A 26,780-nucleotide genomic window follows, 5' to 3' on the forward strand; every position below is an offset into this window, starting at 1 on the left:
ATATATGGCAGGAAGAGTATGTATATTTACTTATTATAAGGAATTGGCTCACGTGATTATGGAGGCTGGCAAGTTCCAAGATTTGCAGGGTTAGGCAGCAAGTTGGAGGCCCAGGTGAGCCAATGGTTGAGTTCCCATCCAAATCTGAAGGCCCACGACCCAGGAGATCTCATGGTGTAATTCCAGCTTGAAGGCAGACAGGCTTAAGACCCAGGAAAAACCAATACTTCAGTTTGAGCCTGAAAGTAGGAAAAAGGTCGATGACTCAGTCTGAAGGCCGTCAAGCAGGAAGAATTGTCTCTTACTTAGGGGGTGGTCAGCTTTTTGGTTCCGTTAGTCCTTCAACATATTGGATCAGGCCCACTCAACATTAGGGAGAGCAATTTGCTTTACTCAGTCTACCAATTTAAATGTTAATTTCATCTAAAAACCCTTACAGAAACACTCAGAATAATGTTTGACCAAACATCTGGGCACCCTGTAGCCCAGTCAAGTTGACATATAAAATTAACTATCACAGCTCCCGAGTGGAATTTTTTGTTTGCTTTTGTACAAATAAAATAAATAAATAAAAGTTTGTCATTCATCATTTGGCATGCTGTTATTTTCATTTGAATGAGAAGCTGTAGGGAAAGGCTTTGGGCTTAAGAGGAAAGCATGTTATGGGATTGGTTTTAAATAGCCTTAATTCCACCCATGCAAGCTTTTTTTTTTTAATTAAAAGTTTAATTTAGTTTATTTTTATTTATTTATTTACTTACTTATTGGCAGCACGTGGGCATTTCTCTAGTTGTGGCAAGCAGGGGCTAGTCCTTGTTGCGGTATGCAGGCTTCTCATTGCAGTGGCTTCTCTTGTTGGGGAACATGGGCTCTAAATGCACGGACTTCAGTAGTTGTGGCACATGGGCGCAATACTTGTGGCTCTCTGGCTCTAGAGCACAGGCTCTGTAGTTGTTGTGCTCCACAGCATGTGGGATCTTCCTGGACCAGGGATCCAACCAGTGTCCCTTGTATTGACAGGCAGATTCTTAACTATTGCGCCACCAGGGAAGTCCTCACCCATGCAAACTTTAACCATGGCTAAAATAAAGCCACAGTTTTATTTCTGAGTCTGCCGTCTCAGTATTTCATTTATATCAGTTTATAAAGTAATAGCATACATGGGGCATTTATATTTCATTCATCCATATTGTTTCAAACATACTTTTGTGAACCTCCAAGTCTTAAAATTAATTTACGTTGTTCACATTGGCTGCACCCAAGAAAACTTACCAGTGGAAAAGAGAACTGACATTTCTGGAAGCAGAAGCATTACATATGTTAACTTCCGTTTTTTTTTTTTTTTTTGGCCACACTGCTTTGCATGCAGGTCCCACGAGGGATCGAAGCCATGCCCCCTGCAGTGGAAGCACGGAGTCTTAACCACTGAACCACCAGGGAAGTCGACTCATTTAATCCTTATAATAATTCTGCCAGCGATTTTATAGGGGAAGGAAATAACGCTCTAAACGGCTAGGTGGTAGAACTGGGAGTATAAATCTAGTGTATCTAGCTCTGAAGACAATACTTTTTTCTCTTTGCACTGACATACCTTGAAGATATGAGAGGCCTGTAGAATTTTAGCCTACATATTCGATTAGACTTTTTAAAAAATTAAACCCGAAAAAAGAAAAAAATATCCCAGTCCTGAATATGCCTTAGTGGTCTTGTTGTGTCTGAATTGATGAACAGCAGTCAGATTTAAGAAGCTCTCAGAAGAATCCTTGCGCATGGGCTCTGGGAAGCCGGAGGTGGTGGTTCCCTGGACAGAGAACATTTAGTTTCTCTGACAAACTAATTAGCTGATCTTTGAACTCCCTTCCAAGGGGAGGGTCAAATTAGGAGTATGGGATTAACAGATACAAATTAGTATCCAAAAAATAGGTACGCGACAAGGATTTACTGTATTGCCCAGGGAATTATACACAATATCTTGTAACAATCTATAATGGAATAAAATCTGCAAACAACTACCCCAAATCACTATGCAGTACACCTGAAATGAACGCAATATTGTATTTCAACTATACTTCAATATAAATAGACTCCCTTCCAGTTCCACAATCCTTCGACTTTAAAGTATAAACCTCCAGTGAGGCGCGAGACTCTGGCTTCGCGGGATGTCTACAGGGCCATCAAGGGTCGCCAACTCGGAGTAAAGAAGGAACTCTGAATTCATGACCCCTTGGTGGTCATGTAGGTTAGCTCTACATATTCTACAACTTCCCAGGCCGGTGGCTCTTCACGTTGGGCTTTTAACGCCAGAGCGCAGAAGGAAATCCGACGACTTTAGGGGTATCCAGTCTCCACCACCAAATGCTAAACTCAAATGCCTTCTCCGCGGCTACCGTCTTCCACAGGACTACAACTCCCAGCAGGCCACGCCTGAGACCAAACCTTATTGGCGGCCCTGCCCGGGTTTCTCGCCTTGTGGCAGCCAGTATAGCCAATAGAAAGGAAGGAAAATCCCCAAGACCCAATCCAGGAGAGGCAGGGCGGATCCCCTCTGGGTTCCGGTTCCGACTCCTCCCCCCGGCCCAGAGAGGCGGTGCTGTCCCTGATCGAGCGGCTGGAGAGAGGTGGGTCGGGGTCGGGCCCGAGGTCGCGGTTGGGGGGCGCACATGGCTTCGCGGGGAACTCTGAACGTAGCCCCTGCCCTCTCACCGCGCAGTTGGGGCTGTGGCTTTGCTCCCCGGACCCAGTGGGGAGCAAACGGGGCCCTGTGGTCCCTCCGCCACAACTCCTGTCCCCTTTCCCCGGCCTGCACGGCCGGGCTGCTGGCCCCAAGCCCCTACCTTCCCGCCCTTCTGTTGGCCTTTGAGCCCCCCTGCCACTGACCATACCTTTGGGGTCAGCTTCTCCTTCTCTCCCACCCCTCAAGACCCAAGCCCGCCGGCAGCTCTGAACCCAGCTCCTGTCCTCTGGGACGCTGGCACCCTCAGACTCCGCCCCGCTACACACAACCCAGCCTCTTGGGCCGGATCCCCTGACTAGTCTCCTCGGACCCTCTGACTCTTTTGGTTCTCTTCTATCTCTCACGCCTTATCCACCTCCCCTGTACAATTCCCAGTTCTTTAACACAGTTTCCCTGATCTTTCCAAGCTCCTATCTCCCCTTCCTCCCCCCCCCAGCTCTCGAATTCACCCCGAGGACCCCGAATTTCGGCCCTTCAGACCGCTTTCCAGGTTGGCCTCTTCCCTCTAACCCAGGCCCTTGGCCTTCAGCATCTGTGATCAACAACCCCACCTTCTCAGCGCTTACTTCTTAGACGTCGTTTTCCACTACCTCAGTCCCTTCCACCTTTGGTCCTCCCTGTACCTCAGAGCCTCCTGGGAAGACGAGCCCCATGGGCCCCCTTCTCCCCCAAATCAATGAAATGTGATATGGAAGGAAGTGCCTCTTTACTTTACCTGCCACTGTCTTCTCAGTAGACGGTGGGCTCCCCGTCTCCGAAGTCCCAATTTTGCTCACCCATCCTGCAAGTCCTAGCTCAAAGACCACCTTTTTTTCCCATGAAGCTGCTCATCCGTGATCTCTTCAGGGAGATATGTCTGTGTCATCAGAACTACTGTGGCACTGTTTTTATTTCCTTCTTTTCCTTTCTTCCTTCCCTCCTTCTCTCCTCTCCCTCTGGTGTAGTGCTTCAGAGCACTGACTTTGGAGTGATGGGCATGGGTCCCAGTTCTGCCACTCACTTGCTGTGTGCCCTTGCGCAAATTACAGTTTCCCTGTTTCCACTGGAATTTAACCTTCTACACTGTATGACAGTTTCTGAAATTCATGGCCTGTTTCACTGCACTGTACCATAAACTCTTTTAGCGTGGTGACTATAATCTTAAATCTTTTTGCTTTTATTTGACCCAGCATTCAGCCCTGGGGAGAATCAGAGCTTGGTATACTATGGGTTCTCAGTATAGCAGGATTGGTAGTGAGTGGAGGCCATGTAGCTCATGGCATAAAGAGAGATATTGAAGCCCTAGGTGGGATGGACAGGGGTAGAAAGTAAATTAAGATTATATCCATTCACTTGTACTTAAATCTATGAGCATCAGGCCTTGTGCTGGAGAGTACTAAAATGACCCAGTCCCCGCCCTCAAGTTGCTTATAAACTAATAGTGGAAACAGACATGTCAACAGATAATTGCAAATCACTGTAAAAGCAAGTACAATATTCTGTGGGTGCATAAAGGAGGAAGTGGGCAGGAATTAAGAGATTGCTAAGGAATAGTGGATGAGAATAGACACAAGTAAGAATGAAAGGGGTTCTGGAGAAAGGCCTGGAGAAATTCATTCAACAAATATTTATTAAGGATCTACTCTGTGTGACTCCCATGGCTGAAGGAGTTTAGGTTACATTAATGAATAAAGCAAAGAACCTGGCCCTCGTTGGACTTATGTTGTTTGGGGGAGGCTGATACTAAATAATAGACATAAAAAACAGATTGTTAGAAGGTAAGAAGTGCTGTGGGGCGAGGGGGACAGAATGCTGCAAAAGGGGTTGTAGTTTTTATTTTTTTAATTTTTATTTTAATTTTTTTTTTTTGGAGGGGTTGTCATATTTAAAAGGATGGTCAGGAGACAGTGAATAAGTATCAAGGAATACATTGTTTCTCATTTTTTTTTTTTGCATTTTTGAAGGTGAAGCAAGCCTATTATTTTTCACATCATTTATCTAGATTCTTGAAAAAACTCTCTAATAGAGATTGGTAAATTATAGTTCACCTCCTTTTGTTTTAAATAAAGTTTTATTAGACACAGACACACCCAGTCATTTATGGATTTTCTATGGCTGCTTTTATGATATAATGGCAGAGCTGAGTAGTTGTAACAGAGATCCTTTGGGCCCAAATATTTACTAAATATATGCTCTCTGTTCAGAAAAAGTTTGCTGACCTCTCCCCCTGCCCCCACTCCGTAAAGATTGAAGGTACTGTCTGTATGTCACATTTTAGATTATATACACTGTACCATTTTTTAATTTTTTCTTTCCTAACAAGATCACGTGAGGGATCTTTTTCATTCTTGCCTTCTTCACAGGGCTAGCATGTAGTATCTTCAGCAGTTGTAATAGTAGCTGTCGTGTACTGCATGACTAGCGCGTGCCACACTTCACACGGAGCATATTATAGGCATTCTCTCTGACAGAGTCCTGCTGTGTGGGTGGGTATCACAGGTACAGTGATGTGCGAGTTGAGGCTCAGAATGGTTGAGTAACCTGCAGGGTTGTAAAAGACAGCCTGTGTCACCACTGGGATCCAAACCTAAATTCAGTCGGTGTCCCTTCCATTACTCTCTGTTGCTGCTTTCCACACATCCTTGCTGATGAAGCAGTCATCAGGCTTTCGTTTTCTATCATCAGTGTCCCGTCACAGTCTGCGCTTCCCTCCCTCATCCCTTTGTTCATGTCACTCTGTACAGTATCTCCACCAGCCCACTCTGCCTTTTGAAATGCTATTATTTCTTCAAGGTTCAGAGGAAATACCACTCTCCTCTTATCAGTACTTTCTTCCCCTCATTCACTGTCCTTGGCTTTAGGAACTCAGAGGAGTCTGTGCAGCTTCCCAGCATTTACTGATGTTTGCTTCAGTAGGCCCCGTGCTGGGCACTGCCTGTGTGTGGTGGGGGTGGGGGTGGGGGTGAGGGGGAAGGCAGGCGTGGAGTGTGTATCTGAGATTGTGTGTTGTGTGAGCGTATAGCTGGATGTGTGTGTGGTGTGTGATTGTGTGGCCATGTATGTGGCTCTGTGTGTGGGAGGGCGGTGTGTGGTCTGTGTGATATGTACGTGTGTGGCTGTGTATGTGTGACTGCGTGATATGTATGTGTGTTGTGAGAATGGCCGAATGCGTTTGGTATGTGACTGTGGCTGTGTGTGTGGTGTGAGACCGTGTGCGTAGGCACTGCTGTGTGTGGTGTTTGAGTGGAAGTGGGTACTGACCAATCAGAACCGTCGCAGCCCAGGCCCTGCAGTGGGTCTTGGAGGACCCAGATGTTAACCCTTTATTTGCTAGACTGTGGTGCGCTCTGGGGAAGGGAAGGGTGGGGCAACACTTCAGAGGATTCATAGTTGGGCCTTGTAAACTAGCAGGAAAGCCTCAAAAATTAGGGGTTCTGTTATCTTCATTTTGAAAGCAGGCAAATGGATACTTTTAAGGAAGGTTTTTAAAAAAGATTACACATAGTGGGAATTTCAGTTAACTTACCCAATTAACTTTCCGCCTAACTTCAGTTAGGCAGGAAAATCGAACTCATCCCCAAGTGGACGCTCCTTTACTTGCAGGTGAATGAGAGTCTAGGCTGTCATTGTTTAGTAGTACTAAGCAAATTGACATTGTGCAAATTACACAAATATCATCTTTTAGGGCTGGACAAAGCTGGGGCCTTCTTTTTGCTCTGGTGGGTAGCTTTAAATATCTGTGGAAGTTTGTCACTTGAAAGTTAAAGGCATTCTAGCCAAGTATCCCAGTTAATTGAGGTTATCTCCGATGGATGGTTTCATAGGGATGGTGTATACCCGTTCAACCAGGATGAAAGATGCCCTGGGGTCTGGCCTTGACCCAAGGAATAAAGGTGTTGGCCGTTTGTGTTCATTCTCAGGGTTCAGAGATGGGCAGTGAGAAGGAGCAGAGCCCAGAACAGCACCTGCCTGAGGAAGGGGAACGGGGTAGTAAGCCATGGAGAGTGGATGACTCAGAGGGTTCTTGGATCCCAGATGGGGAGGAAGAGCACGGGCAAGCAGGCCTGTCCGAGGGGCCGCAAGGGCTCCATCCAGAGGAGTCGCCACAGGAAGCCGCTGTCCCCGACGGAGAGCCAGAGGCCCTCTCTGCTCATCCGAGGCCCGAGGCCGACGAGAAGCCCTTTATATGTGCCCAGTGTGGCAAAACCTTCAATAATACCTCCAACCTGAGAACACATCAGCGGATCCACACCGGTGAGAAACCCTACAAGTGTTCTGAGTGTGGCAAGAGCTTCTCGAGAAGCTCCAACCGCATCCGGCACGAGCGCATCCACCTGGAGGAGAAGCACTACAAGTGCCCCAACTGCGAGGAGAGCTTCCGGCGGCACTCGGACCTCACCACGCACCAGCAGGACCACCTGGGCAGGCGGCCTTTCCGCTGCGACATCTGCGGCAAGAGCTTCAGCCAGAGCTCGGCACTGGCCGTGCACTACCGGACCCACTTGGAGCCGGCACCCTACATCTGCTGCGAGTGCGGGAAGAGCTTCAGCAACAGCTCCAGCTTTGGCGTGCACCACCGCACCCACACGGGCGAGCGGCCGTATGAGTGTGCAGAGTGCGGGCGGACCTTCAGCGACATCTCTAACTTCGGGGCGCACCAGAGGACCCACAGGGGCGAGAAGCCCTACCGGTGCACACTGTGTGGGAAGCACTTCTCCCGCAGCTCCAATCTCATCCGCCACCAGAAAACGCACCGGGGAGAGCAGGCTGGGAAAGATTCCACCTGAAGAGGGTGAGGGGGAGAGAGAGAGAGCAGAGTGTGGGACCCCAGCCTAGTGTAGAAGGATCTTTAGGATCTACTGCTCCCCCCTTGACCTCAAGCCCTTCCTCCCACTTTGGAGAATGGTTTTCTGTTGCCTCTGAAGCCAGGATCTCCAGGAAGTCCTGAGAAGGGACTCTGAGCAAAAATCTTCACTTTTTTCCAGGCCAGTTTCTTGTGGTAGAAAGTCAGAGGACCCCATCTTGGCTTCATCTCCTTGGAGTGAAAGAGAAATAGGGTAGGCTTAGTACATGCTCGTATCATTAGGGCAACCATCCCCTGGCCTTTGAGGAAGTACCTGTGAGATGGGCATCGCTGTCTGGAGGTCCTCCATATAGTATGTGGACTGCTTAGGACACACTGTAGTGGTCCACTAGTCCCCACCTGCTGTGCCTCAACTGGGCTGGGGGGAGCAGGGGAGGAAGGGGCTTCCTTGGCCCAGAGAAGATGTCTGAGGTCCTACTTTAGGAATGAAAGGGAAGCCCTCAAGGAGCCATGATCCAGGGCCATTCATACTCCCTCATGTTTGTAACTTGTCACCCCCACCCTAACGTGCATCTGTTTCCCCAGGATTAGCAGTAAAACCCTTTAATGAAAAGGACCTGTGTACTTATTTGGGGGCATCGAAGAAGTGGGGAGATGGTTGCATGGTAACCACTCTGAAAGGGAGTTGAATTTCAAGAAAGAATGGTGGCTACTCTGAAAAGCAAAAGGAAGCAGCTGACTCTGAGGTCTGTGAGGAGGAAGGGGAAGGGAAGGAAGTAATATTATCTGAGCATCCACTATATGCCCTGGATTCTACAGGTCACTTTCACATTCTTCATCTCCTTTAGTTGTCGCAGCAACCCGCAAGGGAGTAAGATGAGGAGACAAGTGAGGACAGGTGAAGTCACTAGCTGTGAAGTCACACAGCAGGTATGTGGTGAAGCCGGAGTTCAAACCTGGGCCTCCCTTGATTCAGAGCTGATGGACTTTCACTACATTCACCTTGTTGGCTTCTGAAGGAGGAGCCACTTAGGGGGCTGGCCTGGGATCAAGTGATTCCCTGGAAGTGGGAGCTGGTGTGGCCTCTTGATACGGCCCTGAACCCTTTGCTTTGTGGGATATCAGTGCCAAGCGTGAGAACCTTTTCAACTTTAGATTGATTATTCATAGATACTTATTCTGTGCCTAGGAAAAATGACAGTGACAGGGAGCAGAGGGTGAGGGGTGGGACAAGATGAACCTACCGTAAGAGTCTTTGCCCTTAGTAGCAGGAGTTCAGTTCCTAAGGTTGGGACAGCTTGGTAGGGATCACACCTGGCTTCCTGCCCTTCTGAAGGCCTGGCTCCACGTGGCAGTATTCAGTGTTTTGTGCATGGAAGCTTAGTGTTCACCCAGGTTTCCTCCAACAAATACAAAAGACCCCTCTCTTATCTTTTGCCAATGTGGGTCCTGCTCTTCCAGAGTGAGGGGCCCTCTTCATTTGTAGTCAGTTGGCAGAAGGTGATTCTGGCACCGCAGATGACCTGACCTATCACACGGGATCTTGTCACCCACCCAGGAAGGGATGTGCCAGCCATCACTCCCAACAACCCTGTGAAGTAAGAATTCCCCACATTTGACAGATGCAGAAACAGGCTTACATGGCAAGGCAGTGGCAGGGTCAGGAACCGAACCTACTTCTACCCAAACCCAAAGCCTGTATTTTTTCTAACCATAAAAGAGGACTTCCCCGACAATTCCTTGACATTTGTAGGGTCTGCTTCTGTTTACAAAGCACTTTAATTTCATATACATTTTTCGGCTCCTTAAAAATCTCCATACAAAGTATTTTAAACACAGTCACCCAACTTGCATGTATGAACTGCTCTCTAATAATAGAAGTCCATTGTGCCACGGAGCCACTCTCTAATAACAGAAGTTGCCAGGGACTTCTCTAGTGGTCCAGTGGTTAAGACTCCGCACTTCCACTGCAGGGGCCATGGGTTTGATCCTTGGTTGGGGAACTAAGATCCTATATGCCACACAGCCAAAAAGAAATAATAAAACTTTAAAAAGAAGTTGCCATCTAACACCTACTGAGTGCTATTTATTGTACACCTGTTACTTCTGATCTCCATGACTGGTGGGCAAAGTAATAGTATCCCCATTTTCAAGATAAGGAAATTCCGAGGGGTTAAATGACTTGGCCTAATGGCTGAGCTGGGATTCCAATCAGGTGTGTCTGATTCCAAGGCCAGCTCTTCATTTTGCTCATTACCAAGCTAGGTCTGCTGGTCTCTTCAGTCTGGGGAGCTTGGTAATCCTTCCAGACCCAGAGCCTTAGTGACAACTACTGTGACTTTTTTGGAGCCTGCTGCCAGTGAGACCCAGGACCTGCTTTGATCTTGGGACATAACTTGTTGGCCAATCTCATTTGCCCTTTTTTGACAAAGTTCATAGGCTAGGTTTTCTGTGTTGGTCCAGGCTATTGAGTCCTGACTAGTCTATTTATTCACTCTCTGACTTCTTTTTTTGCTGTCTTCCTTTATTTTCTCCTTCACTCCCTTTTCCTCCTTCCTTGCTTCTACCTTTCCCCTCCCCTTCTTTCCTCCCTTCCCACTCCCTTCCTCTCTCGCCTTCCTAGTTACTGGGAATACTGACAGTGAAAATGTGGTGGCTTCTGTATCCTCTAATGTGGGGTGGCTCCCAGGTTTCAACAGCAGGCAAACCTAGAAGGGTGGCAAACCTCGTCAGCTCCTGGCGCTTGATCCTGGTGTGGTGACTACCCGCAGGCTCCCTGTCCCTGGACTGAATTCACATGAAGCTCCTTTCCTCCCATCAGCCTTATGGCCTGCGTGCAATTCAGTTCCATCCACCAACATTTATCAAGCAGCTATTGTGTGTCAGGATGCAGGGAGTTCTCCTGCCTCATGTAAGGGAGTTTTAACTGGATGCCTGAGAGGGTCTGGAGCAGGGAAGGGAGGTTGCAGGTAGGCAGGGAGAAGGAAAAAGCTGAGCACACATGACCTATGTTCAGGCCCTCTCTCTTTCCTCAGCACTGGAGGAACTCGACCCCTGAACTCTCCCTCATGATAGGAAAGGTACAAGGGACAGCACAGCCTAGACAGAGCCCCTGGATCCCAGCTTCTGTTGGAACAGGCAGTCACCCCTGGTCTCTTTCTGCTCTGAAATTTCTGGGTTCCTTTTGCTCTGAGATCCCAGGTGAAAGGAGAGACCCACATGCACCTTTACCCACAGGCCTTGCTGCCTACCATCCAGTACTCACTCTTTGGAATCAAGGCATTTTCCCAGAGTCTCTAGTCAACAGGGAGACATTAACCCATTACTGTTTGGGTAACAACTTCTTTCCCATTCACTATCACAATACAGTAATGCAGGCAAATTATAGGATTGCTTTTGTCAGAGCCTGGAAGAGAGGCCTGGAGCCAATCCTACACACGTCTGGGTATTGGGAAATAGTGATTATAACAGCATTTACTATTGATCCTAATTTCTAAATCTTCATAATTCTGCAAGGTAATTATTGTTTCCATTTTGCAGATGATGAAACTGAAGTTCCGTTAGATTAAGTAATTTGCTAATGTAAGGTCACATGGCGACGAGGTGGCTCACCTGGAATTTTAACCAACCCAGGCCTGATACTAATGACATGGTCATTAAGCCTCGCTCCCTGGATGCCCTCTCCCTGTCAAGTCCCGCTACTGCTTAGAGTGGTCCCATCCCAGAAGGAAGTTGTTCTCTTACGTCTCTCTCATGGTTGTTTGGCTGGGTTTAGGAACTGATGCTCCTGGGAAAGGTGGGATGTACAGAGCAAGGCCAAGCCGCTGGGGCTCAGGTCTGCTGGGGGAAGTCTGGACAAGGACAGAGGGAGCAGCTGGAGCCCTGTGAGGCCCCTCGCTGTTCTCCCTGCCCCGTAGGGCATCTCCTGGGCAGCGCATCGTCCTGCTCTTATCCGCGGGATGTTTCGGGGCTCCAGGACAACTGGGGCTTGCTCTTCTTTGAAGCTCCTTGTCTGACTCTGAGAAGGCTTGCTCTTCTTCCTCCTTGTCTGACTCTGAGAAGCTTCCCCCTGCTCTAGGACACTGTCCAAGGCCTCAGCCTACTGACCTGAGGCTCCCACCCTGGGTTTAATTTCCACAAGCCTAATGCTCTCAAGTCCTAGGCTGAGAGGCCAGACCAAGGTGCAGCCCACAGAGCTCCTTCATCTGCAGTAGCAGGCCAGTGGCAGGTGGGAGGCAGAGGAGCCTCTAGGCCCCGGTTAGCTGTCCCCCCTGCAGGGGGTGAAAAATAATCGCCGCTTTACCCTTCCGGGTTCTTGGCTGAGACCCCTGTAACAAAAGACAGATTGACAAGAGAAAAACTGAAGTTTATTCATGTGTATACCTCACGTATACCTGGGAGACACCCAGGGAAAATGAGTTAACTTGCCCAGCTGGCCTAGGCCATCTTTAGCCAAAGATGAAATAAAGGTGAGGGTGGGGGAGGAAGCCAGTTGTGGGAGGTTACCAGGAAAAGCAGGGTAAACAAGGGTAAGGTTTGCTATGCAGAGTGAGTCTCTGCCTTCTCCATTGATAAGATCCTCTTAGGATTTAGTCATCTTCTCCAAGTGCAGCGAGGGAGACCCCATTACAAATAGAGATTTCCTTTATAAGTATAAATTTCCCTTTCAAAAAAGTAATTTCTACTGATTTTTTCCAAGTTTCTCCTTTTGAGAGCAGGAGATGGGCACTTAAACCCAGAGTTCCAAGGCAGATGACAGGTGTCATTACAGTTGTGCCCAGGGGGCTGTGGGAGCCCTGGGGAGGGCCCTAACCTGGCCTGTACTGGGCCCCCAAAGTGAATAAGACACAGTCCTTCCTGCAAGGAACTCAGAGGAAGAGAAGCTCCCTTCTGTTTGTTTTTTTTTTTTTTTTTTTTTTTTGGCACACGGGCTTAGTTGCTCCGTGGCATGTGGGATCTTCCTGGAGCAGGGATCGAACCTGTGTCCCCTGCATTGGCAGGCGGATTCTTAACCACTGCGCCACCTAGGAAGCCTGAAGCTCCCTTCTGAATGAGGTGTTGGGGAACACAGGTGGGATGGCTGACTCTCTGCAGGGGAGGAGAAGGCTGAGAGAAGGATTGACTTTGGTGTTGGAGAAGGAGTAAGTGTTTACTAGGTAAAGAAGAGGAAGGCTATGTGCATGCGAGGGAAGCCTTAGTGCTTGGGGAACGGTGAAACATTTGAGGTGGTGAAGATTGTCCTGTGTGAGGAGATGAGGCTGGTGAGGTAGTCGGGGACTGGGTCATGAAGGGTGTTGGATGCCAGGATAAAGAACTTCAGATTGTGGACAGTAGAGAACTTTAAAGCTTGATCAGCATTCGCCCTCTAGGGAGAACACTGGGTTAGTGTGGAGTATGGACTAAAGGGGGCAGGTGAGTTGGGAGCATGTCTGTAGAAGCCAGGTGCCAGCTCTCTGCCGCCCACAGAGAGCTCTGTGGTTGCCTCAGAGCCTTGCCAAAGCCACAGCACGGGAAAGTTCAAACCCACCACACAATTTCTGCAGATCCCTGGCACTTATGCTCTCGTGGTCTCTTGCCTGAGGTTCCTGTGCTCTGTGCAATCCTGCTCTGTCGACAAAAAATTAATCAGTCGACCTAAGAAAGAAATGGAAAATTTTATTCAAGCCAAACTGAAGGTTATGACCTGGAACAGCCTCTCAGAGAGCTCTGGGAACTGTTCTACCCGTTAGAGGTCAAAGCTCAGTTTTGTAAGTTTTTGCGACAGAGGGCTGCACATTAAGTGACGTGATACTGACAGTTTACAGAGTCCAGATCTACGTGTACAGAGCAAGTAGTGGGTCATGGGTCATCATGGCCCCTTATGAGACTAAGAAGGAAGGTTACCTCCCAAGGAGTTATGACCCTGGGTGAGATTAAGAAGGAATGTTATCTCCTAATAAGGTCTGGTTAGTGCAGGGGCACAACACCTCTCTTTGAGAGACTGGGAATCCTGGGGAGGGGTCACATCATGGTGTGCAGCTAACTTGCTCTTTCTTCCCATTGCTGACCTTACCCTTTCTCTCCCAGATTGCCGTGGAAACTCCAGTTTGTTTTACTCTACTGAGGTTTATGACAGTAGTGTGAGCACAAGGGGTTGTTTCCCCTTCCTTTTGAGACCTTCATTAAAGTGACACAATAGGAACACAAGGGTGAGTCAAAAATTATCTGCACTCCAGCTGTAGAATTTCAGCCGGAGTGTGGATAATTTTTGACTCACCCTTGTATAAACACATAACAGCAAAGAGAATGGCAGGGAAGAGGGGTGGCAGGTGTAGAGCCTTCAACACATTTCTAGAAGTAAATGACAATACATCGGTGGCTCCACAGAGTGCAGCAAGCATGGCCCGGAGGGTGGGTAGTGGAAGTGAAAGCCAGACTTGCTGGCAAGATCCCAGAGAGGCGCTGAGTTCAGAGCTAGCAAGTACCGAGGACAGACATGGAAAATGGACCTAAAAACGAGGGAGTCTGTAGAAGGCCTGTCTATGCAGACGCTTGTACCGGTCACCCCCCTACCCCTTTACCTTCAAAAGGGAGTGTGATTGGCACTTACCTCCAGACAAGCAAAACACACACACACACACACACACACACACACACACACACACACACACACACACACACACACACACACACACACACAGCAAAACCAAGAAGGCTCATTCTAGAGAAATCCAATAAGTCCCTAGGAGAAATCTAGGGTGTTTAATGTGGTGTAAACATCCCAGAATAAAACTTTTGTTATTGTGACATTTATAAACCCTCTCCCTACCCTTTGCCCCCAACAATCACCCACACACTCACCCTACAGTAATGCCTGTCAGAAAACCCTACTGCCAAAGTCCTTCATGCTCCATCTCAGGGAAACAGATGCAGCAACAGAGGACATATACAGCAACAGAAGAAACCAACTCAATTACTGAGATTGTTAGTCTGTTATTCCATAAACATGCAACCAGGAGCACCAGAATTATAAAGACAGCCAAAAGCATGAGAGAGAGACAAGATAACAGAATAAGTGACTCCAGACAACAGAAAGTTGTAATGGCATAGTAGAATCTTTTTATAAAATTGAGGGACTCCCCTGGCAGCACAGTGGTTAAGAATCTGCCTGCCAATGCAGGGGACATGGGTTCGACCCCTGGTCTGGGAAGATCTCACATGCCTCGGAGCAGCCAAGCCCGTGTGCCACAACTGCTGAGCCCACGTGCTGCAACTACTGAAGCCTGCATGCCTGGAGCCTTAGCTCCACAACAAGAGAAGCCACCATGAGAAACCTGCACACCGCAAGGAGAGAAAGCCTGTGTGCAGCAACAAAGGTCCAATGCAGCCAATAAAGAAATTAATTAATTTTTTAAAAAGAACTTAAAAAAAATAAATAAAATGAATATTAGTAAAGGCATGTAAGTCAACAATATTTCAATTAAAAATTGATAAGAGTAATTAAAATTAAAAAATAAAAATTGAGGTATAGTTGATTTATAATGTTATATTAGCTTCTGGTGTACAACATAGTGATTCAGAATTTTTATAGATTATACACCATTTAGTTATTATAAAACATTAGTTATATTCTCTGTGCTGTACAATATATCTTTGTACTGAGTTGGCTAAAATGTTTGTTCAGGTTTTTCCATAACATCTTACAGAAAGACCCAAACTAACTTTTTGGCCAACCTAATAGCTTATTTATTTTATACGTAGTACTCAGTAACTTAATCCCCTATCCCTATCTTGCCCCTCCTTCTTCCCTCTCCCCACTGGTAACCGCTAGTTCTCTGTATCTGTGAGTTTGCTTCTGTTTTGTTATATTCATTCATTTGTTTCATCTTTTTAGATTTCACATTTGAGGGATAACATCCAGTATTTTATTTATTTCAGTAAGCATAGTACCGTCCAGGTCCATCCATATTGTTGCAAATGGCAAAATTTCATTCTTTTTTATGGCTGAGTAGCATTCCATGTGTATATATACCACATCTTCTTTATCCATTCATCTGTTGATAGACATTTAGCTTGTTTCCATATCTTGGCCATTGTAGATAATGCTGCTACAAATATTGAGATGCATGTATCTTTTTGAATTAGTGTTTTTTTTTTTTCAGCTATATATTCAGGAGTGGAATTGCTGGATCATATGGTAGTTCTATCTTTAGTTTTTTGAGAAACCTCCATACTGTTTTCCAGAGTGGTGCACCAATTTACGTTCCCACCAACAGTGTACAGGGTTCCCTATTCGCCACATCCTCGCCAACACTTGTTACCTGTGCTCTTTTTGGTGATAGCCATTCTGACAGGTGTGAGGTGATATCTTATTGTGTTTTGTTTTGTTTTTTTCATTGTGTTTTAATTTCTTTGATGAGTAGTGATGTGGAACATCTTTTCATGTGCCTGTTGGCCGTCTGTTTATCTTCGTTGGAAAAATGTCTGTTTAGGTCTTCTGCCCATTTTGAAATTGGGTGGTTTGTTTGTTTGTTTTGAGATTGAACTATATTTTTATTCTTTTTTTTTTTAAGCTCTTTACCGGAATACAATTGCTCCACACCCTTGTACCAGCCCCTGAGGCACACCAAAGTGAATCAGCTGCATCCACACATACATCCCCACATCCCCTCCCCACCCTGGCCCCCCAAGGCATCACCCATCACCGAGCTGATCTCCCTCCGCCATACAGCAACCTCCCACAAGCTATCCACTCCACAGTCGGCAGTGTACACACGTCTATGCCACCTGCACACCTCATCCCAGCCTCCCCCTCCCCCCCGCCCCCCCAACCCCATGTCCTCCAGTCCATTCTCTGCATCTGCATCCTTATTCTTGCCCTGTCACTGGGTTCATCAGTACCATTTTTTTTTTTTTTTAGATTCCATATATATGAGTTAGCATACAGTATTTATTTTTCTCTTTCTGGCTTCCTTCACTCTGTATGACAGACTCTAGGTCTATCCACCTCATTACATATAGCTCCATTTCATTCCTTTTTATAGCTGAGTAATATTCCATTGTATATATATATGCCACATCTTCTTTATCCATTCATTTGTTGATGGGCATTTAGGTTGCTTCCATGTCTTGGCTATTGTAAATAGTGCTGCAATGAACATTATGGTACATGTTTCTTTTTGGATTATGGTTTTCTCTGGGTATATGCCCAGTAGTGGGATTACTGGATCATATGGTAGTTCTATTTGTAGTTTTTGAAGGAACCTCCAAACTGTTTTCCGATATTGAGTTGTATGAGCTATTTATATATTTTGGATATTAACCCCTTATCAGTCATATCATTTGCAAATTTTTTCTCCCATTCAGTAGGTTGTCTTTTCATTTTGTTGAGGTTTCCTTTGCTGTGCAAAAGCATTTAAGTTTAATTAGGTCCCATTCATTTATATTTGCTTTTGTTTCCTTTGCCTTAGGAGATCCAAAAAAGTATTGCTATGGTTTGTATCAAAGAGTGTTCTGTTTATGTTTTCTTCTAGGAGTTTTATGGTTTCTAGCCTTACATTTAGGTCTTTAATCCACTTTGAGTTTATTTTTGTATATGGTGTAAGAGAATGTTCTAATTTCATTCTTTTGCATGTAGCTGTCCAGTTTTCCCGGCACCACTTATTGAAGAGACTGTCTTTTCCCCAATGTATATTCTTACCTCCTTTATTGTAGATCAATTGACCAAAAAGGTGTGGGCTTATTTCTGGGCCCTCTGGCAGAGTAGAATCTTTAAAAACTCTAATGATATCCTCAGGAAGATCTGGGAAGAGACTACCTTCACAGAATAAGAAAGGCTGCTAACGGAAAGAGACCAACTGGAAAATTAGAAATAGCTTTTGGATATTAAGTGTATGATAGCTAAAATAAGATATTCAAGAAACCACTTGGGAGATAACATCAAGAGAAGCCCTGAAATATAAGGCCAAAATACAGAGATAGGGGAAGAAGAAATAAAGGACATGGAAGATCAACTTCTTGTGATGAAGACTGCTGGTTGTCCTCCAAAATCTGTTCACCTATTTTACTGGGGGCACTTATTTCCCAGTCTCCTTTGCAGTTAGGTTTAATCCTATAATTTAAGTTCTTGCCAATGGAAAATGAGCTGAAATTGTATATGATATTCCTGGGCCTAGGCCCTCTGGAAAGCAGGCATACCTTCACATCATTTTCTTTCCCCTTTTCACCAGCTGTAACCTGCAGGAACCCAGCTTTGATTGTTGCAGACTAAATCATGTCCTAAGGTAGGCCAGATAAAACACAAGACATCCAGTTAAATTTGAATTTTAGGTAAACAAACAATCATTTTTAGTATAAGTATGTTCCAGATATTGCATCTTAGTGGATGGCAAAGCAACAGGATGGAAAGAACTGTGTTTTTGAATTTAACATGTAAGCAATGTTACCCTATTCACTTGGATATATATTTCACAACTGTTAGTAAGTGAGAAATACACTTTTTTTGTACTGCAAGCCACTGTGTTGTTTGGTCTCTTTATTACAGCACCCTAACCTTTCATCCAAATACTTAGAGATGAGTTTTTGCCATAAGACTGTGGCTTATCTTACTATGTATGATGTCTTACTCCTGGCATTGGTCATTTTTCCTCCACATTTTAACATCTCCAAAATTGAAATATATCCAATAATAGATGCTGTTTTAGATAAAATGAAATACCATATTACAAGAAAGAGATGAGGCAGTGATCTCAGCAAGATAGTGGAATAGGAAATCCCAGGTGTCAGTTCTCAACAGAGATGCCAACTTAACAACAATGTATGGACCAAAATAACTTTTTGAGAACTCCAGAAACCCACAAGCCAGCACAGCTCAACTTGAGTTGTTTTTTTAGGCATTGGGGTGAGGGTGGGAAGAAGAGTGGAATATGCATTTAACATTCTGGCTTTTCAGAGCATTACCTGAGGGACTGGTTTCTGTCTCACTTGATTTGTGGTACTGATGGGGAGCCAAAATACTTCGGATGCCACTGAGCACAGCATACTTGTGGATGTTGCTGAGTGAGGTGGCTTGATGCTGTAGCACCTGAGAACTTTCAGTACCATAGACAGACACCAGAGGGAGCAAGAGATTATGAAAAAGAAACCTGAAAAAAGAAACCTACAGACCTCTCTATTGGAAAATTAGCTGCACAAGCTCCAAGAAGTCACATTCACCAAAAAAGTTTTCAGAGATCCCCAGAATTTCTAGTTAGACTAATTTTTTAAAATAAATTTATTTATTGGCTGTGTTGGTTCTTCGTTGCTGCACATGGGCTTTCTCTAGTTGTGGCTAGTGGGGCCACTCTTCATTGTGGTGTGCAGGCTTCTTATTGTGGTGGCTTCTCTTGTTGTGGAGCATGGGCTCTAGACATGTGGGCTTCAGTAGTTGTGGCACGTGGGCTCAATAGTTGTGCCTCATGGGCTCCAGAGCACAGGCTCAGTAGTTGTGGCGCATGGGCTTAGTTGATCCACGGCATGTGGGATCTTCCTGGACCAGGGATCAAACCTGTGTTCCCTGCATTGGCAGGTGGATTCTTAACCACTGGGCCACCAGGGAAGCCCTAGTCAGGCTAATTATTAAAGGTCTTCCCCTGACTGAAGCCAGTCGAAATGAGGATATCAACAAAATGATAGAAACTATAAAAAAGAACCAAACAAATTCTGGAGCTGTGAAATACAATAAGTGAGTTGAAAATTTATTGGAGGGGTTCAACTGTACACTTGATCAAACAGAAGAAAGAATCAGCAAATTCAAAGGAGGTCATTTGCAATTACTTAGAGTTAGAGGAACAAAAATAAAAAATAATGAAGAAAAGTGAAGAAAGCCTAAGGGACTTATGGGATACCATAGAGTAGACCAATATACGCATTATGGGAGTTCCAGAAAGAGAAAAGAGAGAGAAAAGGACAGAGAGCTTATTTGAAGAAATAATGGTTGAAAATCTCCCAAACTGAGGCAGGAATTGGACATTCAAATTCAAGATGATCAAAGGACTCCAAGTATGATGGCTCCAAAGGGGCTCACACCAAGACACATTATAATCAAACTGTCAAAAGTCAAAGATAAAGAGAGAATCTTGAAAGCAGCAATAGAAAAGCAACTCATTGCATACAAGGTAGCTCCCATAAGATCACTGATGTATTTCTAGCAGAAACTTTACAAACCAGAAGTGAGTGGAATAATACATTCAAGGTGATGAAAGAAAAAAGAAACCTGTCAACCAATAATACTGTATCTGGAAAAACTGTCTTTCAAAATGACAGTTTGAAAGCTGTAGCAATTCATCAATGCTAGACCTGCCTTATAAGAAAAGCTAAAGGGAGTTTGCAAGTTGAAACAAAAAAGCATATAAAAATATACAGCTTGTTGGTAAAGATAAAAATATAGACAAATAGAAAATCTGTAATACTGTAATGGTGCTATGAAAAGCACTTTTAATTTGGTATAGAATTTAAAAGACAAAAGCATAAAAATAACTAACTATAAAACTGTTAATGGATACAATATATATAAAGATGAAATTTGTGACATCAATATAAAGTAGGAATGGGGAGGTGCAAAAGAGTTTTTATATACAATTAAAATTAAATTGTTACCAGCTTAAAACATTATTATGGGACTTCCCTGGTGGTCCAGTGGTAAAGAATCCATCCTGCAATTCAGGGGATGTGGGTTCGATCCCTGGTCAGGGAACTAAGATCCCACATGCCATGGGGCAACTAAGCCCATGTGCCATAATTACTAGCCCACATGCCTCAACTAGAGAGCCTGCGAGCCACAAACTACAGAGCCCACATGCTCTGGAGCCTATGCTCCACTGCTAGAGAGGAGAAAACCTGCACACCACAACTAGAGAGAGGCCTGTGTGCCACAACTAGAGAGAAGACTGTGTGCTGCAGTGAAAGATCCCACATGCTGCAACTAAGACCTGACACACCCAAAAATAAAAATAAAATAAATATTTAAAAAAACAGATTTTTACAATTATAAGATGTTTTGTGTAAGCCCCATGGTAACCATGCATACAAAAACACCTATAGAAGATACACAAAAGAAAATGATAAAGGAATCAAAACATGTCAATACAAAAAATCAACAACACACAAGGAAGGCAGAAAGAGAGGAAAAGAGGACAAAATAGTCACAAGACAGGCAGAAAACAATGAACAAAATGGCAATAGTAAGTCCTTCCCTTTTAGTAATTGCTTTAAATGTAAATGGATAAACTCCCCAATCAAAAGACACAGAGTGGCTGAATGGATTTGAAAAAACCAGCAACCTTATATGCTGTCTACAAAAGATTCAACTTACAGGTAAAAACACACATAGGCTGAAAGTGAAAAGAATAGACTTCAGTCAAAAACTGTCACAAAAGACAAAGAAGGACATTATGTAATGATAAAAGGGTCAATTCACCAGGAAGATATAACAATTATAAATATACACACAGTTAACTTTAGAGCACTAAAATATTTGAACTAAACATTGGCAGCTCTGAAGAGAAAAATAGAGAGTAACGCAATAATAGTAAGATACTTCAATACCCCCACTTGCAATAGTGGATAGAACAATCAGACAGGAGATCAATAAGGAAAGAGAAGACCTGATCAACATAATAAACCAAACAGACCTAACAGGTATAAACAGAACATTCTCCCAACATCAGGAGAGTACACATTCTTCTCAAGTACACTTGGAACATTCTCCAGCGTAGATCACATTAGGCCACAAAACAATCAAACCAAGTATCTTTTCTGACTACAATAAAATAAAACTGGAAATCAGTAACAGAAGGAAAATTGGAAAATTCACAAATATGTGGAAATTAAACAAAACATTCTTGAACAACAAGTTGGTCAAGGAAGAAATCACAAGGGAAATCAGAAAATATCTTCAGACAAATGAAAATGAAAACACAACATACCAAAATTCATGGGATGCAGAAAAGCAGTACTAAGAGGGAAGTTTATAGCAGAACATGCATATACTAAACAAGAAGAAAGATTTCAAATCAGTAGCCTAAATTTATATCCCAAGGAACTGGAAAAAAAAAAGAAGAAGAAGAACAAACTAAACCCAAACTTATCAGAAGGAAGGAACTAATAAAGATTAGAGCAGAAATAATTGGAGATTAGAAAACAATAGAAAAAATCAACAAAACTAAGAGTTGGTTTTTTGAAAAGATCAACAAAATCGACAAAACCTTAGCTAAACTAAGGAAGAATAAAAGAGAGGACACAAATAACAAAGATCGGAAACAAAACAGGAGACACTGCAACTTCTGCCACAGAAATAAGAAGACTCATAAGAGACTTCTGTGAACAATTATATGCCAACAAATTGGATAACCTAAAAGAAATGGATAAATTCTTGAAAACATACAATGTACCAAGAATGAATCATGAAGAATCAGTAAATCTGAACAGACAATAACTACTAAGGAGGTTAAATCTGTAATCAAAATGCTCCCAACAACAAAAGGTTTAAGACCAGATGGATTCACAGGAGAATTCTACGAAATATTTAAAGAAGAATTAACACCAATCTTTCTCAAATTCTTCAAAAAATTGAAGAGGAAGGGACACATCCAAACTCATTTTATGAGGCCAGCACTACTCTGATACCAAAGCCAGACAGACACTACAAGAAAAGAAAACTATAGAGCAGTATCCCTCATGAATTTGATGCAGAAATACTCAACAGAATACTAGAACACTGAATTCAACATCACATCAAAAGTATTATACAACATTTCCAAAGTGGGATTTATCCCCAGGCAACATGATGGTTCAATATATGAAAATCAATAAATGTAATACACCACTAACAAACAAAGGACAAGAATCACACGAGCATCTCAATTGATGCAGAAAAAGCATTTGACAAAATTCTACATCCTATCATGATAAAAACACTCAACAAACTAGGTATAGAAGAAATGTACCTTAACATAATAAAGGCCATATATGAAAAGCCCACAGGAAACATCACACTCGATGATGAAAAACTAAAGGTTTTCCTCTAAGATTAGGAACAAAGCAAAGATGCCCACTCTCAACACTTTTATTCAATGTATTACTTGAAGTCCTAGCCAGAGAAATTATAAATAGATAGATAGATAGATAGATAGATAGATGATAGATAGATAGATAGATGATAGATAGATAGAGGTATAGATACAAGGTATCCATTAGAATGGAAGAAGTAAATTTATCTCTGTTTACAAATGAACTGATCATATATGTAGAAAACCCTAAGACCACACACACAAAAAAAAAAAAAAAAAAGAAAAGGAAAGAAAGAAAGAAAGAAAGAAAGAAAGAAAGAAAGAAAGAAAAAGAAAAACTGTTAGAACTAATAAATTCAGTACAGTTGCAGAATAAAAAATCACCATACAAAAATCAGTTGCATTTCTATACACTAATAATGAACTAACTGAAAAGAAAATTAAGAAAACAATCTCATTTACAACAGCATCAAAAAGAATGAAATACTTAGGAATAAATTTGACCAAAGAGGCAAACGACTTATACACTGAAAACAACAAAACATCACTGAAGGAAATTAGATGCAAATATTGATAAATGGAAAGACATCTCGTGTTTATATTGGGGAAGATGATATTTTTTAAATGTCTATACTACCCAAAGTTATACACAGATTCAATGCTATCCCCATCAAAATCCTGACATTTTAAGTAGAAACAGAAAAAAAAAAATCCTAAAACTCACATGGAACCACAAAAGACCCCCCAAAGCCAAAGCAGTCTTGAGAAAGAAAAACAAAGCTGGAGGCAATACACTTTCTGATTTCAAAAATCAAATAGTGAGGTATTGGTCTAATGACAGACACGTGGAAGAATGGAACAGAGTAAAAAGCCTAGAAATAAACCCACACACATACTGTCGCCTGATCTCTGAAAAGAGAGCTAACAACACCCACAGCTAACATCATAATCAACGGCGAAAAGCTGAAAGCATTCCAAGATCAGAAATAAGACAAGGATGCTCACTCTCACCACTTTTACTCAACAGAGTTTTAGAAGTCTTAGCCACAGCAATCAGAGGTGAAAATAAAGGGAATCCAAATTGGAAAAGAAGTAAGAGTGCCGTTCTTTGCAGACGACATGATACCATATATATAAAATCCTAAATGCAACTAGAGATTATCATACTAAGTGAAGAAAGTCAGAAAGACAAATATCATATGATATAACTTATATGTGGAATCTAAAATATGACACAAACGAACCTACTTACAAAACAGAAATAGACTCACAGACACAGAAAGACTTACGGTTACCAAAGAGGAAAGGTGGGGAGGGAGGGATGAATTAGGAGTTTGAGATGAACACATATACACTGCTATATATAAAACAAATAAATAACAAGGACCTGCTGTATAGCACAGGCAACTATGTTCTATATCTTGAAAAAAATCTGAAAAAGTACATATATATATATATAATATGAATATATATATGAATCGCTTTGCTGTACACCTGAAACTAACAATGTTGTAAATTAACCGTACTTCAATAATAATAATAATAAAAAGAGAGAAAGCCAAGAAATACACAATGGGGAAGGATAGTTTCCTCAACAAATGGTTTTGGAACTGAGTATCCACATACAAAATAATGAAATTGAACCCTTATGGATTAAAGACTTAAATGTAAGACCTGAAATTGTAAAACTCCTAAAATAAAACATAGGGGAAAATCTTCTTGGCATTGGTCTTAATAATTTCTTGGATATGACACCAAAATCACAGGCAACAAAAGCAAAACTAGACAACTGTGACCACATCAAACTAAAAAGCTTCTGAGCAGCAAAGGACACACTCAACAAAATGAAAAGGTAACTTAAGGAATGGGAGAAAATATTGCAAACATTATACCTGATAAGGGGTTAATATCCACAATATATAAGGAAACCCTACAACCCAGTTGCAAAAAAACAAAAACTCAATTAAAAAATGGGTAAGGACTTGGATAGACGTTTCTACAAAGAAGACATACAAATGGTATATGAAAAGGTGCTCAACAGCACAAATCATCAGGGAAATGCAAATCAAAACCACAATGAGATGTCACCTCACACCTGTTAGAATGCCACTATAAAAAAAGAAAACAAGTGTTGATGAAGATGTGGAGAAATTGCAACCCCTGTGCACTGTTGGTGGGAATATAAAAATGGTGCAGCCACTATGGAAAACAGTACAGAGATTCCTCAAAAAATTAAAAATTGAACTACCATATGATCTAGCACTCCCATTTCTGGGCATATATCTAAAATAATTGAAAGAGAGATCTCAAAGAGATATCAACACTTCCATGATCATTGCAGCATTATTCACAATAGCCAAGATGCAGAAACCACTTAAACGTCTGTTAATGTGGACTAAAGAAAATACAGTATATAATACAATGGAATATTAATCAGCCTTAAAAAAGAAGGAGAGCCTGCCATGTGCAATAATACAGATGAACCTTGAAGACATTATGCTAGGTGAAATAAGCCAGTCACAGAAGGACAAATACTGCATGATTCCAATTATCTAAAATAGTCAAGCTCATAGAAACAGAAAGTAGAATGGTAGTTGCTAGGTGCAAAGGAAATGAGACGTATTGTTCAATGCGTCTAGGCTTTCAGTCATGCAAGATGAACAAGTTCTAAAGATAATATAATGTCTATAGTAACAATAGTACTACATAGATTGAAAATAAAGGAATTTAAAAAGATATCCCACGCAATTACTTACAAAAGTATGCCAATGTGTAGCTACATTAATATGAGAAATCACAGACTATAAGGGAAAAAGTATTACTAGGGTTTAAAAGGGCCCTATAATGATGACTTATAATTCATTAGAAACATATAATGATCCTGAAGCTATGAGAACCTAGTAAAGCATCAAAAGTTAGGTGTGACCTTGTTCCTTCTGGGTGGAATCTCTAAGAATTAGTATGTGCTTTGCTATATGCTCGTTTCCATCTACATGGCAATCAGGACTGTCCAGATGGTACCTTCTCCATCAGCCTGGGTCCCAGAGTGAGGATAATGAAAAGACTACTAGCAACTCATGATGCACATGGAGCATGAATAAGAAATAAATCTTTAATGAGCTGTTTGTTTTTGACAGCTTTATTGAGGTAAAATCAGCATACAATGAACTACACATATTTAAAGTCTACAATTTGTTAAGTTCTGACACAGGTATGCACCTGTAAAGCCATCACCACAATCAAGAAAATGAACACTTCCATCATCCCCCAAATTTCTTCATGTCCTTCGTGATCCTCCCTCTCATCTTCACCCTCTACTTTGTTCCAGGTGGCTGCTGCATCTGCTTTGGTCATTGTAGATCTGCTTGCATTTTCTGGAATTTTATATACATGGAATCATACAGTATGTACTCTTGTCTTGTTTGTCTTTCACTCAGCACAATTATTTTGAGATTCCTGTGTGCTGTAGGGTTCAGAAATAGTTCAATCATTCTTATTGTTGAGTTGTAGTCCATCATACAGCCATGCATTTATGTATTTATCCATTCACCTATTGATGGACATTTTGATTGTTTCCAGTTTTTGGCTGTTACAAATAAAGCTACTATGAACATTTCTGTAGAAGTCTTTGTGTGAACATACGCTTTCATTACCTTGGGTAAATACCTAGGAGTGGCTGGATCAGATGGTAGGTGTATACTTGCCTTTTAAAGAAACTGCCGAATCATTTTACAAAAGTGTACCATTGTGTTTTTAATTTTCACCTCCACAGTGATGAATAATATTGAAAATCTTTTTATGAGCTTATTCATCCATCACCCATATATCATCTTTGGTGAAGTGTCTGTTCAAATATTTGCCCATTTTTTATTGGGTTGTTTGTTTTCTTTTCAACTCAAAACTTCTGACATTTGGAAGACACAGTTAAGAGAATAAAAACACCAGTGAGGGTGGGTTGTGTGTGTGACTATAAACAGAACAAGGAAGATCTTTGTGGTAATACAATAGTTTTGTATCTTGACTGGGGTGGTGGTTACACAAATATATACATATGATAAATAACATATACATAGTAGCAATGCTATATTCCTGGTTTGATAGTATATCATCCTTATGTAAGATATGACTGTGAGATAAAAGAAAACATACATATTAATCTCTGCCCTGGTTCCTGGCACAGAGCTCCTAAAACCCTTGTGATTTCCTAAGTGATAAGAGTATTAGGAGCATCTTTTGT

At 42.7% G+C, this 26,780-nt stretch overlaps 1 protein-coding gene across 3 annotated transcripts in view; it reads left to right on the plus strand.

The window, feature by feature from the left end:
• Positions 1–2,565: 2,565 nt before the first annotated feature.
• The window catches only part of ZNF691 (zinc finger protein 691), a 30,604-nt gene continuing 6,389 nt past the window's right edge, over positions 2,566–26,780 (plus strand). Inside the window, exons 1-2 of one of the 3 annotated variants that reach the window (XM_057710674.1) lie at positions 2,566–2,618; positions 6,634–8,130. In XM_057710674.1, the coding sequence (XP_057566657.1) occupies positions 6,643–7,500 (858 nt within the window). In that variant the 5' untranslated portion in view covers positions 2,566–2,618; positions 6,634–6,642 and the 3' untranslated portion in view covers positions 7,501–8,130. Of the gene's footprint in view, positions 2,619–6,633; positions 8,131–8,299; positions 8,448–26,780 lie in introns of those variants that run through there. The other 2 variants (XR_009049618.1, XR_009049620.1) reach the window with 2 other exon arrangements.

This window comes from Hippopotamus amphibius, chromosome 1 (assembly GCF_030028045.1).
Source record: "Hippopotamus amphibius kiboko isolate mHipAmp2 chromosome 1, mHipAmp2.hap2, whole genome shotgun sequence".
In the NCBI taxonomy this organism is placed as follows: Eukaryota; Metazoa; Chordata; class Mammalia; order Artiodactyla; family Hippopotamidae; genus Hippopotamus; species Hippopotamus amphibius.